A 17249-nucleotide genomic window follows, 5' to 3' on the forward strand; every position below is an offset into this window, starting at 1 on the left:
GCTGCAAAATCTCTTGGAATGACTTTAGTTAGCCCGTTCGCTTTGCGCCGTAAGAGCAAACTGACGGAAGAGCAACACGTAGCCGACTCGCATACTTACGTGGCGGCGAGCTGCCGAATAAACCTATACGTTCGCTGCCCCTTTGCTTATACGGCTTCTTAGATACGCCCCCTAAACTGTGCGCACATCTTTAACCCCCTCCTCCATTTCTTCTTTTCTAAGGTAAGGGAGAGGCCCGAGTAAAAGATAACGCAACGGTTGCAGATGGTTGCAGATTATACGCGCTTGCGCATAGTCGACCCGTGTCATGACCTGCTGACGCCGCAGTGGGCGGGGCTAGAGGAATATCCGTAACTTGGGACGTTAGTTTGGAACACTTACGGCATTTTAATCCCAGAAATTTAGAATTATAAAAGCGTCAGAAGTAGCCGACGAGCGGGGTTACATTTCCCATAGAGAAAAGGTATTTTAGGTCAAGCAGAAACAGGAAATAGAAGAAAATTGGAAGATAATACAATAGGAGTAGAGATAAAAAAAGTTGCAGCCACCGATTGCTAATAGGATCAAGCGTAATTGGCTTAAATTTACTTTTAAATTCTAGTTTCCGAACTAAGAGTTCAGATCTCCCGCCAGCAATCACACTTGGCGCACCAACACGCAGTGCAGCGGAGCGCACCCAGTGGAGCAAAACGAACATTCCAGTTTTGCACTCTCTTTACACTTTGCCACTAGAACTCGTACGAGTCAGTAATACTCGAGGCGATTATCTCTATGAATGATTTTAGCATTCCACGAAAAAAGTTTAACAAGGCAAGTTATTTATCGTTTGAGTTTCTTCAACGCGGCAGCCAAAATGGTGTTGACTCAAGAACGCGCCCGCACTCAGACTTGCTCTGCTCGCACATCGAATTTGCAATGGAACGCGCTCTGAACCGCTTGTTTGCAAAGTCCCATGTATAAGGGGAGAAACGGCTGGAAACGCTAGGCATTCTAGCGCTTTACCAAAGACTAGAGAAAAATTTCTGGGGAGAAACAACAACTAAACAAACAAATCTAACGCCAAAAAAATAATGACGTCATGCATATTTTAATGACGTCACACACATTGACCAATCAGCGTTTCCAGCCATTTCTCCCCCTATACGGATGTGTTTGCAAAGACGGCGTGACGGCGTATTGTCGCATCTGTACGATGGCCGACGTACCAGCAGACGCTCCAGCGAGTACGTAACATTTGTGCGCTCTGCGTGTGCGCATATTTTTATGCCGTCTTCGCTTCACTGCCGAAAGCCCTATTTGCTCCTCGTGTTATTGTGTCCACAATTAAATGCGTTGAACGCTCTCTGTCAGGTTGCCCCGGCACTGGAAGCAACCTCGCTGGCAAGGCCGCCTCATGTCAGGGGTGCCCCAATCAACGTTTGTGTGCGTCAGGTGCGGTTAAAGGACCTGACCCAGGTGAGTGCACGCGTCTGCGCTTATGTCTGTCCAGAAAGTACGGTGACCAAGTCACTTTGCTTTAATGACGGGGCTGTACGATGATTAGTACCAGACTCTGCGTTGAGCTCTCCGAGACGCTAGTTTTCTGACTACTAATCCGGGATTCATGCAATCATCCGGGTAATGGAGAAAGGCGTAGGGGATAATAAACACCATCACATGACACCATTTCATTGTGTAGACACCGCTGCAGTACTGGGAACATCGGGAAATTGATAAATAAAAGGGACTTGCATGAGATTCTTGGAAGACATAAACACGGGAGGCACAGAGAGGATGGTGTTTCCCAAGAAGAGGGAAAAGTTCTTTATCAGGAAGGCCCTATCTCGCCCAAATTGTTCAAGAGAAGGCGGGGATTCTAGGCGCGCTTGAGATTTTCGGCCCACATTGTTTTGTTCAGTGACACCGAGAAAGAACTCGTGAAAGAATTGCTTCAGTACCCACACTTAACTTGATGTGAAGAAATATAAAGTAATGTTGAATCACGGATCAGGGTGGCTAGAGCCGTCCCTGTTGTTCAAAAGAAGGGGCTCAGCCCCCCACTGATGTTTGCCCGATTAGACAAATCATGACTCAAGTAAAAAAACAAACTGGCTGGCGTGGTCCAAAGCGTGAGGCTTGTCGTCCTTACACATCTAAGCTAAACACTCTGCTGATCTATCTTGCCAATGTCATTGAAGAATATTCTGTGTCGGTTTTGATGGATCTGCTTTTGAATGTGAAGAACTTGATCACTTTGTATGCTACATTGCTTATAGGAGGTCCTGTCAGTAACGGCGAAATCTGCCTTTACTGAAGCCTTGATAAAGGCACTGTCTTTCTCCTGCATCGTCGTAAGTCGAAGACTCGGGCGCAAGATACCAGAGAGGGACTTGGAAAATGTCTAGCTCATGCATGTGAATGTCTAGTATCAACACATGCTCAAGTGTAGAAGATCTAATTTGAAGTGCCGTTGTGTTTCCCCTCTGCGCAGATGTGGCCGTCATTGCCCAGCGGCTGTCATCGGTCCAGCACGTAGTCCTCGTGCTGTCCGGCAAGGGCGGTGTCGGGAAAAGCAGCGTCACCTCCCTGCTGGCCAACGGGCTTTCGCTGGCCAACCCAGAACGCAATGTAAATGGCCGCACATTTCGTTACTTAGCACACTGAGCTCCACACGTTTTGTGCCTGGGCGAAAAAAGACGTTTCACCGAAAAATCAAAACTTTTTACGTGGCGGGAGCACATCCAGAGTAACCAGTGAAGTAAAGCTGGAGTCTGTTCGATTTAGCTGGTGAATCAGCAGTTCAGAGCTGATGCTGCCAGTGCTGTTACCGTAAAGTTCCAAGCGAACGCCCCACCCCCGAAAAATCGCCCACCACCCCGTCCTTTTAGGGGTGAAATATTCAATTGACTAGAAGACCCCAAAGATAACGAACCCCCTAAAATCGATTAATTTAGCGCAGACGAGTGCACAAAATAAACGTGAATCATCTATTCATGTGTTGATCCGGTCACTTATCTGTCAACTCCGCACTTGAGCGTAAAGTTCGCCCATCTGGTATTTTTTCTTGATATACATTCTGCAGTTTTCGTTGGTGGTGCGGCCACTTTTTTCGTTTTTCGCACCTGGTGTGAAAGACAGTCCACCCCGTATTTTTGACTTGATATCTCTGTACTTTGGGTGGGCATTCTTTCCGAACTTTACGGTAGTCAACCCTGTCCACCTTCCTTTGTGTAAGGTATAACTACAAAGCTGTCCTGCACTCTGGGTCCACTAATTGTTTCAGTACTTCATGCTGCACACTGGTAAAAGCTTCGACTTGGTGCAGCACTGCCTTTAACTCCATCAAGCAGTGTAGGTGGATTGAGTGGAGCCTTGGTTCGGAAATTAGTCTGGTGTTTTTCGCAACAGCAAGTTAGCTTCTTGGTGATAGAAAGGAAAGGGGTGGTGGGGGGAGATTTATTTTAGATTTACGAGTTAAAGTTGTCGATAGTTGTACCTTCGATCGCTTGACAACTATTTCCCACACCCTCCCGTCTCAAGTAAAGATTGCAAGTGCTAAAAAAAACCACTGGCTCAGAGTCAATATTAAGTTTTCAATGGAAAAAGTAGACAAGATGTGGCTACTCTCTTGTTTGGCTTGTCGCTTGTCTTAATACTATGAAAATAACTTCACTGATTGTAACACAATTTGTCTAGGGTAACACCACTGCAGGAAAATGCATTCCCTTAAAATTGACTCTCTTTATTCACAAGAATTTGGGGCGGGAAGAAAGGGGGGTGCACCAAATGATGGCTGCTCTAGTATGCTTACAGCACAGTTGCCCCTGCTGGTCTGTTGTACTCACGTCTGTTGTACTCAAGTCTGTTGTACTCAAGTCTGTTGTACTGATGTAATGGCTGAGGCCTGTGGGCCTTAATAAACACTGAACAGGGGTGCCAAGCTGTCTGTTGTCAAGCTGTGCTTGGAAGCATTGCGACAGGGTTTGAATAGCAGAAGCTCTTGTTGTCATGTCGAATCGACTGAACTGTGCTGACATTTGTGTGCTGGCCTCGTGACTATGTGCAATACCTTCACAGCCGAGTGCTTTCGTTTTGCCTTCTTTTGCACTGCCGCAGTGCATAAACCGTACTTGTGAAGGCATTCCGTTTCCCTTCCAGGTTGCCATCTTGGACGTGGATGTGTGTGGTCCCTCACAGCCGAGAATCTTGGGCCTTGAAGGGGAACAGGTGAGCACAAAGCCTTCTGTGGCTACTGGCATTGGAGGTTGCAGGGCGGCCAGCCTGTGCAGACGATTGTGTTCGGCATATGTTGGGATGGCCAGTCTTCTACAGACACGCCTTACACGCATGAAAGTAGAATTTCTTACTTTGATTGACTTGGGTTTGTGCCGTGTTCTTGAAGGGCTGCAACATCAGCTGTAAGTCTAATGAAAGGCAATAGACATAGACTAGTGATAAATCAAACTCGGGCAGCTAAAACTCTCAGTTAATTCAGACAGGTTTCAAAATTTTTGGTTGACCCGCCATGTTTTTAATGTAGTATTACAAAGCCACGTAACCAAAATTGCTTCATAGCGAATATTTTATTATTAAATATATATGAAAATGTTTCATTACAACAACAGTTGGTATGCTGCCCCGAGTAATATTTTTGATAACTTCTGATAATTCAAACAAAATCCTGAGGTCCCTTCGAATTTGAGGTGTCGTGACTCTACTGTATATCTCAATGTGATAATTTGATGTAAAAAGGTGTGCTAGGGTAAGCTCTCAGGAAAGAGCTCAGCCTGTCCGTAGCGTTTATTTACGATCATTATTTTCTGCTTGACACGCCCTAGAACAACAAGGCTCGTAGAACATAATAACGAACAGGTTATTCGATAGCAGACAGGCGAGTGAGCTTAACTCATTTCACGATTTAAGTGCAGAAACCTTATCATACTCGGCCTACTCAATTAACTTGGGGCTGCTCCGCGCCCTTCATTCTGCAGCAGTGATGGATTCAGCTCGATGCTGACGCCAACCTAAATACACACATTGCTTCCTAATCCCGTTGTTTTTTGGACCACTCACTAAAGGGCATAAGATTTTTTTGTGCTGCCACCGAGGTATAATGCTTTGAGCATTGTACAGCAATCGCTCAAAAAGGCCTAACATTTCTAATCGGCCTCCTGTTGCTTTATGATCTTCCTGCAGGTTCATCAGAGCGCGTCTGGCTGGTCACCAGTGGTACGTTTCACCATCGTCTCTCTTCTTGTTGAGTTTGCTTTTTATTTTCTGCCCCTGTTTTTAATCTGTTTTTTTTTTCTTTCTGCGTTGCAGTTTACGGAGGACAACCTGTCGCTCATGTCTGTCGGCTTCCTGACCGCACCCGAAGATGCTGTCATCTGGAGGGGACCGCGCAAGAACGGTAACGCACTGCTGCTATTTTGCAACCTTTGCCAAAGTTGGGAAATATTGCTGGGAACTGAATGCAACTATTGCTGCAGTAGTTCAGGCGACAGCAACGAGATTGTACTGCCACAGGGGCTTGCCGTTGCTCACTTTTGTGACCTCGTTGCTCTGTTCTGGCCGGACAGAACCCAGTAAAATACATCTTGCTCGAAACAGTGGAATCCGATGTAACGCAGAGAATAAACCGTAACATACGTTCCTTTGCAATTAATCCATGTAAAATTGTTGACGGGAGGCAGGGTGGTGTGTATAATGCTCAATCCAGATGTCCAGAAATTTTGAATCACCCATGCAAGTGATGCAGGGATAACAAGAAAAATTTAATGCACTTTAAACGTGTGCAGGCCAAGAATGGAACTGGGTGTGCATGAAAAATTGGCCGTGGTTTATCGAGGAAACAGTTTGGAACTTCTGGAGGAGTGAAAATCGGGCGTCTCTTTTAGTGTGCCACCTGGCACTGTGGGGATTGGCTCAGGTCCTGTGGAGGACATGCAGCCAGTCGCTTGCACAGGGTGTAACTTTTACTCAAAGGACAGGACCTGTTGCACTCGTTGCAGTGCGCTCGCTAGCCCAGCATTGGATCAGCTGGCAAGCTCCGCAAAGACTGCCCCGTAGCAGTAGGTCGAAATGAGATTCTGCCGTTCCACAATGATCCTCTCCCTGGCTCCCCTTTCCAGGGATGATCAAGCAGTTTTTGCGCGACGTGGACTGGGGTGAGCTGGACTGCCTGCTGGTGGACACGCCGCCGGGCACCTCGGACGAGCACCTCAGCCTGGCCCAGTACCTCAAGGACTGCAACCTGGACGGGGTCGTGCTGGTCACCACTCCACAGGTGGGCGGCTCTTCAACTGCTACAAGGCGCACGGCGAACTCGTAGACCCTGGAGGGGCAGTACACGCAGCCCCTCCAGGGTTGGCTACATTTTGTTACCAGATAGGTACAAGCTTGCCACTTCCTGGTGGCAGGTGCTGGTTAAAGAGCTCTGCTGTTTGGCCTAAGCGGCCTAACGGTAGAATTGCGAGTTCTGGAGCGAAAGGCGTGGGTTCAAGCCCCAGCGACTCTAAAACTTTTAGAAAAAAAAAAACCTGTGATTTTTTTTTTTTTTCACTTTAAAATGTTCTCCTACCTCAACTCAGTGTACTGCTTTTATAAATAAAAGGGTGGTTTGCTATCTTTTAGGTTCGTTTGAAGGACCCCTGCAGTGCTTTTCTTACAGGTACTTTTGTGGCCCTCCGTCTGTTCTTCGTGTCGTTTTGATACAGGCGCAAAAAGAATTATCAGGATCGGTGTGGAAATAAGAAAGTTAGACCATATTTACGTCTACAAATACAAGCAAATGCGGCACTGCCTACGTTACACCCGAAGCCTCTGGATATGATGACGCAACACGGGTTCCCTGAACTCTCTATGATTCGCTGAGCTTGCAATATTTTGTATATGTCAATATATCGACCAAAACAAGCGTAGATAATGATTTAGGTCGTATTTTTTTCTTAAAGGAAGCATAAAAACTTAACCGCACGTAGTAACAGAGGGCAGACACTACTACCCACTTTGCGCACTTGTGTGCCCTTTCAAGCAGTGTTATGAAGAACCACTCTTACCATCGCTAGGCGTCTGCGCAGTTCTCTAAAGTGTATGCCAAATCAACCGTCTGCGTTCCATATGACGATGTCTATCCTCGGCAGATATTATAATCAGCGCTAGAAGTGGTGTAGTTAGCTAGAATCGCAAAGCGGGCAGCAGCTTCGGGGTTGCCTATCCGTCTTGAGTGTCTCGACATTTGAAGACGTGCTTTTGCTCTGGGAAGTGACGTTCTGTCCACCGAAACGCAATCACACCTTTTCTCTCTAGGTGCAATCGGCTGCCGTGAGACGTATTCAACCAAGCTGTTTTTGTTGGGAGCCTGTTATCGAAGACAACTGTAATTCTGGGGGCGCATTCATTCTTTCACGACTAAATTGGCCTGCGTCGGAGAGATCGCTGCTGTGCGATATCCTGTTATAAGTTAAACGAGGACGCTCTGACTAAAGTGCTTGTAGTAATAAAACATGACGGGGCTAATCTGCAAGATCAATTCATGATAAACAAACGTTATCACTGCCACAATTTCTGAAAACGACAAAAACTACACTCACGCAAAAGTATTCGTTGATGCCCAGGCAGAGCATGCCACATTCTTGCAACTTGCCACGTTGCTGGAATGACCGAGTGGTTAACGCATGAGGCTTTTCTTTTGAAGGTTGGTAGTTTGATCCCGCAAAGGCCTAGTTTTTGTGTGTGTGTGTGTGTGTGTGTGTGTGTGTGTGTGTCTAACAAGTTTTTTTTTTTTTTTTACAGTATTTGTGACTATTTCTCACCTTTCTGTGAGCTCACAAGTGGAGTTCATTCCTGTGAAGCCTCAGTAGAAAGGCAGCGCCCACACTCCACACTTAGAATTAAATTCAAAGAAGTACTCAAGGCATAACTTTAGGGTAGCTCTTGTTAACCCCTTAAGTGCTTTGGACGAGCAGAGCTCGTCCTGCCCAAACTGTCACCAAACTGCTTTGGACGAGCAGAGCTCGTCTTAGCGGAATAGGTACTGCCCTATACTGTTCAGGACGAGAAGCGCTCGTCTGCGGCTTAGTTTGCGTGCCATCCACTAGATGGCAGCATTTACTCGACGAATTAGTTTTCACCTGCGGCAAGGCGCGCTTTTTTTATGGAAAGATGGCGTGCGGTGGCGCCGACCCATGCATAGCTGGCCCGTCAACTAGAAAAAGAAGCTTTTCATTTTCGTCATCTTCTTCAAGTGATGCTGATTCGGATACAGATGTTTATCTTGTCTCTGGAAGTGAAGACAGCGATGACGGTGAATTGAGCAGCTCCTCCGGTGATGACGAAGACAGAGGGGAAGCGAACATCGCGAGTGCTCGCGAGTGGATCCTGCTTTATGTGGACAATCCTCCTGTGAAGCCTCATCGCTTTCCATTCTTGGCCATTCCAGGCAAGACTTTCATATTGTCATCGCCGGGTGACATTATGGAATATATTCAGCAGTTTCTGCACGATGAACTTATATCATTTGTGGTACACAAAACCAATCGCAAAGTGGCTGAAAAGTTGAAATGCTTTCCTCCCAGTGATCACTCCCGCCTCAAAAAATGGGTACCAGTGACAAAGGAACAGATGTGGGTATTCCTTGCACTCCTGCTATTGCAAAGGTGCTTAGCCTACACAAGTGAAGAAAGATGTGGCATCTGCAAGTGTTCTATTTATAAAGTTTTTAATTTTGTTAGCATCAGGTAGCTGGTTTCCTATGTATTCTTCAGAAATAAACTTTATTGTGTTGATTTCACTAACTGTGGGGTACAAATATTTTTTCAACATCGACTAGCTACTTTTTAGTACAATCAGATTCGAAATCAGCAATAAAAAAAATAGGCACTTTTGGTCGGGAAATTCTAAAAAAAATAAAGCACTTAAGGGGTTAACTTGTAAACAGCGACCCTGTTAACCAAAAATAGCTTGAAGAGTATGGTAGAGTTCAGATAAATAAGCCCAGCAACATACATCAACGCAGCGACGGGCAGGTGCTTCGGCGGTCTCCGCCTTCTACTTGTCAGCGCTGAACGTCAAGTCGCAGTTGATGCGGTGCTGCCTACCGACCCCGTCAAGAAGCGCGGAAAGAAGCTTCCCCAATCAGACAACCGTGGGCTGAAAACGTCTGGAGCGCAGCATCTTTCACTGCCCTCAATGGTCCCACGATACGACGTCATTAGCAGCAGTCCCCCCGGTTTTCAGGAGAGAGCAGCGTCCAATTTGCTTGTATTTTTTAATTTTAAAATTGGATAACTCTTTCATTTCTACACGGATCTTGGTAATTTTTCTTGCATCTATCTCTGCATGACATAAAGAACAGATGTAAAGCCCGAAAAGTAACTTCAAAATTACAGGGATCCTTTAAGAGCGCAGTGCAGAATGTCATCATATTTAATTACGGTTCCGCATTGCACCAGAAGTGTATTATCCACACCACTACTTTGCCACTGCAATTTTCACATTTTTGGTGCGGGGTGTACGTGCGAAAATACGGCACACACTTTCCTGGCATGACAGAATGGAGGTTGATGGCAATGGCTGCTCCTTCCATCCTGGTTGGCTTGCAGGAGGTGTCTCTCCAAGATGTCCGCAAGCAGGTGGGCTTCTGCCGCAAAATGGGCCTGAGAATTCTGGGCGTCCTTGAAAACATGCGGGGATTTGTCTGCCCAAAGTGCCAGGTGAGAACTGAGGCTGCCTTTCGTCCCGGTGCTGTAAATTTGTTCCGTTGAATTTCCAGAGTGGAAAATACCACATGGTGCCACTTGTAAGATTGGTGTTTGCACCACCGTTTGTGGAATGCTGTCTGCTTTAAAGGGCAGCTGCACTCAAATTTCACCTCGGCCAAATTTACTGTGAACGCACAGTACGTACAGTAAAACCTCGTTACAAGAGACACCCAAGGGACCCGGGAAACGTGTCTCTTGTAGCCAAGGTCTCTTGTATGCAGTATTGCTAACATGGCGAACATAGGAAAACCAACCAAACCGCCTTCATTCAAATGTCTCTGATAACCAAGTGTCTCTTGTAACGAGGTTTTACTGTACCACCAAACCGACCGGGACATAACTGGTAGCCCGGTGAAATGCGCTATTAATAAATAAAATACATTATTATGTAATTGTGACATAGTTGTGTAATTGTTGAAAGCTAATTCGTACGGATTATTGCTTTTGTACACTTAGATCCTTCTGTGCATTTTAGAACTGTGCTTCGTATCATACCTAGGAAATGTATTAATGGCTGTACTTTTGTGCTGTTTTTTCTATTATGGTTGCACTGTTATGTTCAAATTTGTGAACAGCACTTTTATTACGTGCACTGTGAATCGGGTGGCTGAGGACTCTGTCAGGCCGCGTCCGCCTTTAGTCTGAGCCTTCCCTTGGTTTTGCCAAGAAATGAAAATCAAACCAAATAAGCTTATAAACGTTCAAAATAGCTCCGTCGCAGGTGATGCTGAACCTGCCGGTTAAACATGCAAACAGCTATAAGGCGGAAGTGACAATGCGGCCAGCCACGAGAATCGGTCGAGCTTTGATGGGCGTTTTTCTCCTAGGGCTGCTGCAAGTGGGTAACGTTGCGCGAAGGTACCCTCCGGCAGGCCGGCCGCTTGTGGCCGCTCGGTCGCCGGCTCGGCCAGCTGCAACTTCGCTTGTAATGGCCGCGCTCTTCTCAGTCTGTTTCCAAACCTCCGATTTTCGACGGCAGTGTTTGCGCCGTAGATACGCATAATTGAGCTGTCGTATTTTGTATTCTAGTCTTTGTAGGCAGACTATACGAAAATAAGGTTTTCAAGAGGTCGAAATTTTGAGTGCAGTTGGCCTTTGAAGGTTATGCCCAGATGGCAAAGTGTGAAGGGGGTCTTTTGTCGCGCGTAAATCTCTCCCTGCCGCACCACCCAGGACACCTTTCCCGTGTGGTTGTGACGTGCTGCGAGGCATATTCAATCAAAGTTGTGCAGACGACCCGAGTGAATGACTTCACTGTTGTGTGCCACTTTCCCAGGTCCGCAGTGAAATTTTCCCGGCGAGCACAGGGGGTGCAGCAGCTCTGTGCAAAGAGTTGGACCTCCCCTTCTTAGGGTCACTGCCCATCGACCCACAACTCGGTAGGAACTGGAATTATGATTTTTTAAGGGCTCGGATGAGAGCGCAGTGAATTTGCCAAACGCTAGTTGATTTGTGGTGTTTCTTGTGTGAGACTTTCTCGAAGAAAGCAAGAATGAAGCGGCAATGAAAGAAAGAAAGAAGCGGCAATGCAAATTTATACCCATACAGTGCTAAACTGATGTGTACGCACAGTGTGTGCGAGGTTGTTTTGAGGTCTTGTTTCTTTAGAAAAGCGAATGGGAGCAAAACGGAGCACCGATGTTCTGACAACCTCTTGCTTTTACAGCGAAGGCTTGTGATGAGGGAAGGTCCTTTCTACGGGAGCACCCCGATTCTCCGGCGGCCAAGGCATGCATGGAAGTTGTTCAAAGTGAGTAACATCCCCTGTCTTTCTTTTCGTATCATTTTTTTGCTTATGGGGCTACAAGTGTGATATCGTGTCGAAGTCTCTTCTTTTATTGCATTTGTTGTAGCAAGGCTTTCATAAAAGCCTGCACACCTCATTGCCGCTGGTAACGCAAGTGCCAAATGGTTGAGGCAGCAAGCACAGGCTGGGGTCAGAGTTGGGGTTGCGTGCACCCGAGAACGACATTAGGCAGTCTCGTTTCCTTTTCAGTGCGTCAGCAAGACATCTAGTGTGCTGTGTGGCAAGTTGAGCCAACTTGTTGCTCTCGCACATTACACTGAGAAGTTTTGGGTCACAATATCTGCATTCGCTGGGGCATATTTTATGGTTCTTTTCATCTGGAATGCTTGCTTAAGTTTGTCCAAAAGTGGATACTGTTGTTTGCTACCTCTATCAGTGGTGTGAACAGGATTTTTTTTTTTTTTTTTCAGAGAGGGAGGGCAAGGCATTTTGTATGTTTTCTGTACAGCCGAGCGCGATGTGAAGGTTATCGCACTAGCATCAACTGACCAAATGTGCCCGGGTACTAGCAGTTTGTTTCGGAAGGGAAAAGCTTTGGGCGTGTTGGTTCATTATCACACAGAAAACAAGCGCTATTTAAAAACACAGGACGAGGCGTGGAAGCGGCAGAGATAACAAGGTCTGGGGATCAATGCGTCAGCAGGCCGTCTGTAGCCTTATCGAAACTTGAGCTGGATTTCTTGTCGTAGGCGGTACGTCACTGTTTTTCTTGTTTCGCCCACCGTTTTGATGTTTCCCTTTCCTTCCTCCTCTCTTCATGCTAGCCAGACGTGTTTATAAGTAAGCACTGGTTCTGCAATAAACGTTTTGTTGAAAAAATTGGCGCTTGTCCCGTCCACGCCTCGTCCTGTGTTTTTAAATGGCGCTTGTTTTCTGTGAGTTTGTTTCGGAACCATGAAAATCAAGATTTCGTGCTCTTCTCTCCCTCGTTGGCTGTTTCATGCGACAACGGCCCTCTCCATGAAAAATGATTTTGGGCCATGGTGCTGCTGCTTTTCTTTGCCAGCGCTCCCACGATGACGTTCAAATTGCGCTCTGCTGTACTCGCGACCCATTTGTATAATATGGCAGCGAAGTAGAGGAGCGTGTGTCTTCTTCCTCTAGTAATCGCATTCTTGTTACTTTTCTGTACTCGTAACGTCACAAAGTAGTACACTCAGTGGAGCCCCTTATTGCACTGCTGTTGGGTGTGGACCTTGCTGCACGTTTCTTAAATTTCATTCTATTTCTAGCTCTAAGGTCGAACACGCATAGTTTTAGTAAAATTTCAGTTTGGCAAACACGAATGCTCCTCCTGACCTACAATGCTGGGTGTATGGACCGTTTGACCGGCTACTCCCGAACTTGTTCGTGTTTCTGCAAGTGCACCCTTTAATTTATTTTTCCCCTGGGCATTTCTGGCTGGGCGTCTATTACTAGCCATCGATAATGTGCAAGAACTTGGGATGCCGTCTTAAAGCGTGTTGCGTAATGCCCTCTCTTTTTTGTTTTCTCCAACAGAGCTTTCAGACTCCCTTAACGTGCGGCCCAGCTGAGATTCCACGACCACCAGATCCTCGCATCCAGCCTTTCACGGAGAAAACTCGACCTGTGGGCATCGAACCGTGTGTGAAGGGCCTAGTCTGCACAGATTGAATAGCACTGTCAGATTATTGTACACGCGTTTTAGAGACATTGATATGAGCCAGAATAGTGACTTGCCGCCAAAGTGGCCCTTGGAAGCAGCCGCAAGTGAAACCGTGCTCAATGGTAATGGTAAATCGAGTCCAGGAGGGTTTTTCCGCCAGCTTTGCTGATGGGTAGCAGCTATATGCTGGAGAACGTCTTAGATTTATTAATACACACATTTTCAGTAGTCGCAGAAATAGTCTAGTACGCGCAACTGTTGTATAAAGTTTCTATTTTATACACAACACCACCTCTCTGTTTCACTCCAACACACGAATGGACTACGACGCAAGTACTTGCAAGTATCCATCCGGAGCCTTCATTTCAGGTCTTTATCGTGCTTCAGATAGTAGTCCAGCTCCATTTTTACGAACTGACGCACGCCCGGGTCGGGAATTGTGGCCACTGCCTCGGCGGCCTTGGCACCGCCGTCCTTGTAGAATGTCACCAGACTTTCGGCGTACACGAGCCACACGCAATGCGAGCAGCCGCTTTTGCAGCACTCCTCTTCCCCGGGGGGCCTTGGAGGACCTCCAAACTTCCGCTGGCCAGGCTGTCCCGGAACCTTCAGCACGGTAAAGGTCGCAGTTTTGTCCCCAGCGTCCGAATCGTCCTGGCGAGACCCGCTGGACAGCTGCCGAGTGTGTTCGCGAAGCCGCGGCCCCGCGTAGCTTTGCAGCAGCCGTCGGAGCGGTGCACGACCCGGCGGATTTGCGAGCACTCCGAACGCCAGCTTCATGGGGGGGCCCCCAGCAGTGCAGTGAAGTAAAAGGTTCACGGTAGCTGAACCATGTCTGAACCACGGGGTCGTAGCGGTCGTACACCATTCACCGTGCAGGCAGCTCACAGAACAGGGAGGATTTTAGAGAAGCAAAGGTCTAGCTTTGCCTGTAGTGCCAGAAAAAGCGTAGTGGCGGCGTCGTGAACTACCCAGTACGCCCGCTTGATGGCGCTGTAAACACGGCTTTGTAAACATGGCGGATGCTTTTTGCACAGGCCGCTTGAGCTCCTTAATAACATGGCTGCCCTCGCACGGCGGCCGCCGGTTCGTTGCTCCACGGCCGGACTCGACTCTCCTCCTCCCGCGCGCGAAAGGGGCGGGGCGTCGAGTCCGGCCGTGGCTGCTCCTGCTGGCTCCTGGCTGGCACGCTGGTCGCGTGTTTACTTGCGCCGCGCTAGTGAAGTGATGTTACGCCAGGTGACCAGATGGCCTCGACTGGCACAGACCACAGTGAGCAGCAAGTGAGAACAAATCGTTTATTGACATCCGCAAGTTTACAGAGGCCAGGACATCATTTCATTTCGATCGCTGCAATTGTACGTCGCTTTCGTGACAACATTTTTTTTTGCCATAACAACTCGTTCACTTGCGCTAAGATTTCGAACGAAGGGCACAAATGAAGTATTGACGGCGACAACGGTTTCCTTTGCACCGTCTTTCTAGCGGAGTGCATAACACTCACCTTCTGTTTGAAGAATCGAATATTCTGGCCTCGACAGCTGCCTTCCGATGCGGAATTTCCCACATTTGTCATTCCACAAGCACTCAATTCTCGTGTTTTGCCAGTCCTCTCAACAACTGATGGACGCAAAAGCACATAACAGCAATAACAGTCACGAAACCGGTGCTCCGCGCACATTGAAACGGTCGGCCGTTGCAGCGGTTTCAATTTGAATTGGCGGCTTTGTGGTTGCGAATTCAGAAACAAGGTGGTGCACCAGTCGGCTGTTCGTAAAAAGTTGCGTACATTTTTGCTCAACAGATGTTTGATGCGGAACTTGTTAATAGTATTTTTAAATAACACATTGTAAGCGAACTGTGTGGGCTCTTTGAGTCACGGAATGAATGTTTTGTATTCTATACCAAAAGTAACATTTTGCCTGCGCCGTCTGGTGGGCTTGATGGTCGAAAACAGCGCTTTAGGTTGGTCAAGGTTGGTCACGTGGGGCGTCGATTTTTACGCCGCCTATAGGGAAGACAGGGAACGTCCAAGCTTGCGAGCCCTGGGCAGCTGCAAGCCTGCGATGCTCGTAATTTTCACGGGCAAACTTGTGGGCAGACGTGAAAACAACGTTTTCGACGCCAACTCGTGGAGTAACGACGTAAGAACGTGCTCTGCCTAGATGAAGCCAATGACACCGCCATGTTTGTGAGGGCAGAGCGTATGTTTTGCATGCCTAATAATAATCGAGTTTCTCACTGGCAATTTAACTCTATTAACCGCCTCACTACATTAACAGTGAGTTGTAAACAAGTTTCACCTTGTTACGAGCAAAACTATACGTGTAAACCTAGTTATCACGAGCGATACACACTTAGTGTTACGTGAAAGTTTGATTTTGCATGAGATTTCTCAGCCTGCCTACTAGCTATGTTTATATTATAATTGCATTCAGCCCTTCGCTTGCGCTGAAGAGCACGGACATACAGCACAGCCGGCACCACGTCGATGGCCAGATTGAGGGACCAAGCGCGAAGGAAGAAGCCGTTAAACCCTCGCCTGGTCACGTGATTCGCTCGCGCCGAAGCGCACACACGGGCGACCCAGCGGCGCTGAGCGCCGCTTCACCCTCGCCTGGTCACGTGGTACCGCAGCGACGAGGGGAAGCTTGCGCGCCGACTGAATGACCTTAAAAAATGCAGCATAATAGAGCTTTGTCTTTAAAAAACAAACTTGATAACTTCAGGTATAAGTATAAGCATTTAGTGCGAAATTCTCTCCAATATAAAGTTTAAGCTGGGCTGACCTGTTTGTTGGTCATGCCACTTGCCTTTATAGATTTCAATTAGTATTATAATTAACTGGGCACACAAAGTAATTTTGCCATGCCTGTAGCAACGCTGCAATGCACACAAACATTATGATACACCCACCGCAATGGCTCGAGTGGAGGAGGTGTGCGACTGAACCCAAGGACGTGGGTTCAGTTCCCTGACCACGGCGGCCTCTTTTCTGATGAAGGGGAAAAGCAAAAACGCCCTTGTGTTAGAGATTTTGGCACACTTTAAGGTCCCCGGGTGGTCGACATTAATCTGGACTCCTCCACTACAGCACATCTTATAACCTGTGTGGTTTTGGTGCGTTAGACCCCATAATCAGTAGAAATTATGAAAAACTAGGGTGCAGTACTAAAAATGTAGTGCCATCTCAAGAGAATGGTAAAGATCACTGCAGTTGGCAATGGCCTTGCAGCTTGCTTGATTGATTGTAGGGTTTAACGCGCTGACGCAATGCAGACGATGGAGGCACGGCGTAGTGGAGGGCTCCGGATTAATTTTGACCACCTTGAGATCCTTACCGTACACCAAATTGCCTTGCAGCTTCAGCACGGCATGGACATGGTCTTAATTCATCAGCACATCACAGATACAAGGACATCAGCCATCTTTGGCTGTTACCTGCCAGCACTTGGGTTACTTTTGGGGTGAAATATTTATATTGACATTTGTTAGGTACCCAAGAGTATTGAATTGGTATATGTTTTTTTACAAGTTACACATTTGAATGAAACATGAATTTCTGAACTTGGGAAGTTACGTCAAAGGTGTGGAAGAATTTTTTCTTTCACAAGTCTCTTACCTATACACCACTACGTAGAATGACCTCGGGTGAAAATTTCAGTCAAGTTCCAACCATGTCCTAATGCACGTGGATGCAATATAAAACGTGTGCTAGTGGAATTAGCTTGACAAATGGCAGCGGAACCCACCAGGGACACTGTAGCACCAACAGCTTTGGTCATGCTCGCTGTGGGCTGGCCATGAGCTAATAGAAAGATGCTCCAATGTGGCTCCTCCAAGAGTGGAGCTTTTCTGGTGGCAACCGCTTCATTGCAAACACAAAGTAGGCCTGTAGACCCATGTTTTTAAACCGAGTGGGAAGCAAGTGAAGGCACTTGCTGCCAACATGTCTACTTTTGTAGCCATCGTCTTCCGATGGCAGTCACTACTGTACATTTACAGCTGAGGCCAATCTCGCAACATCTTCATGCTGCACTGCAAATCAAATTGTAGGAAAATGAACTGATACGGA

At 47.1% G+C, this 17249-nt stretch overlaps 2 protein-coding genes across 3 annotated transcripts; one reads left to right on the forward strand and one right to left on the reverse strand.

Annotated features, from left to right (window-relative positions):
* The first annotated feature begins 749 nt into the window (after window positions 1-749).
* On the forward strand, window positions 750-13460 carry Nubp1 (NUBP iron-sulfur cluster assembly factor 1). 2 transcript variants are annotated; one of them, XM_077670485.1, is made up of 12 exons: window positions 750-947; window positions 1168-1223; window positions 1351-1455; window positions 2471-2607; window positions 4138-4206; window positions 5176-5208; window positions 5302-5389; window positions 6111-6265; window positions 9582-9692; window positions 11017-11119; window positions 11407-11490; window positions 13048-13460. In XM_077670485.1, the coding sequence occupies exons 1-12, from the start codon at window positions 772-774 to the stop codon at window positions 13080-13082; spliced, it is 1152 nt and encodes a 383-aa protein (XP_077526611.1). In that variant the 5' UTR covers window positions 750-771; the 3' UTR covers window positions 13083-13460. The 2 variants fall into 2 exon arrangements, with proteins under 2 accessions (XP_077526611.1, XP_077526612.1); XM_077670486.1 differs by having other exon boundaries at window positions 750-937; window positions 1150-1223.
* On the reverse strand, window positions 13431-14083 carry LOC144138291 (oxidoreductase-like domain-containing protein 1). Its single transcript, XM_077670487.1, has one exon. It carries the CDS (start codon window positions 13952-13954, stop codon window positions 13535-13537), a length of 420 nt encoding a protein of 139 aa, XP_077526613.1. The 5' UTR covers window positions 13955-14083; the 3' UTR covers window positions 13431-13534.
* Between the last annotated feature and the right edge of the window lie 3166 nt (window positions 14084-17249).

The sequence above is a fragment of the Haemaphysalis longicornis genome, unplaced genomic scaffold (assembly GCF_048455015.1).
Source record: "Haemaphysalis longicornis isolate Haplotype H1 unplaced genomic scaffold, Haemaphysalis longicornis Haplotype H1 scaffold_5, whole genome shotgun sequence".
Lineage (NCBI taxonomy): Eukaryota > Metazoa > Arthropoda > Arachnida > Ixodida > Ixodidae > Haemaphysalis > Haemaphysalis longicornis.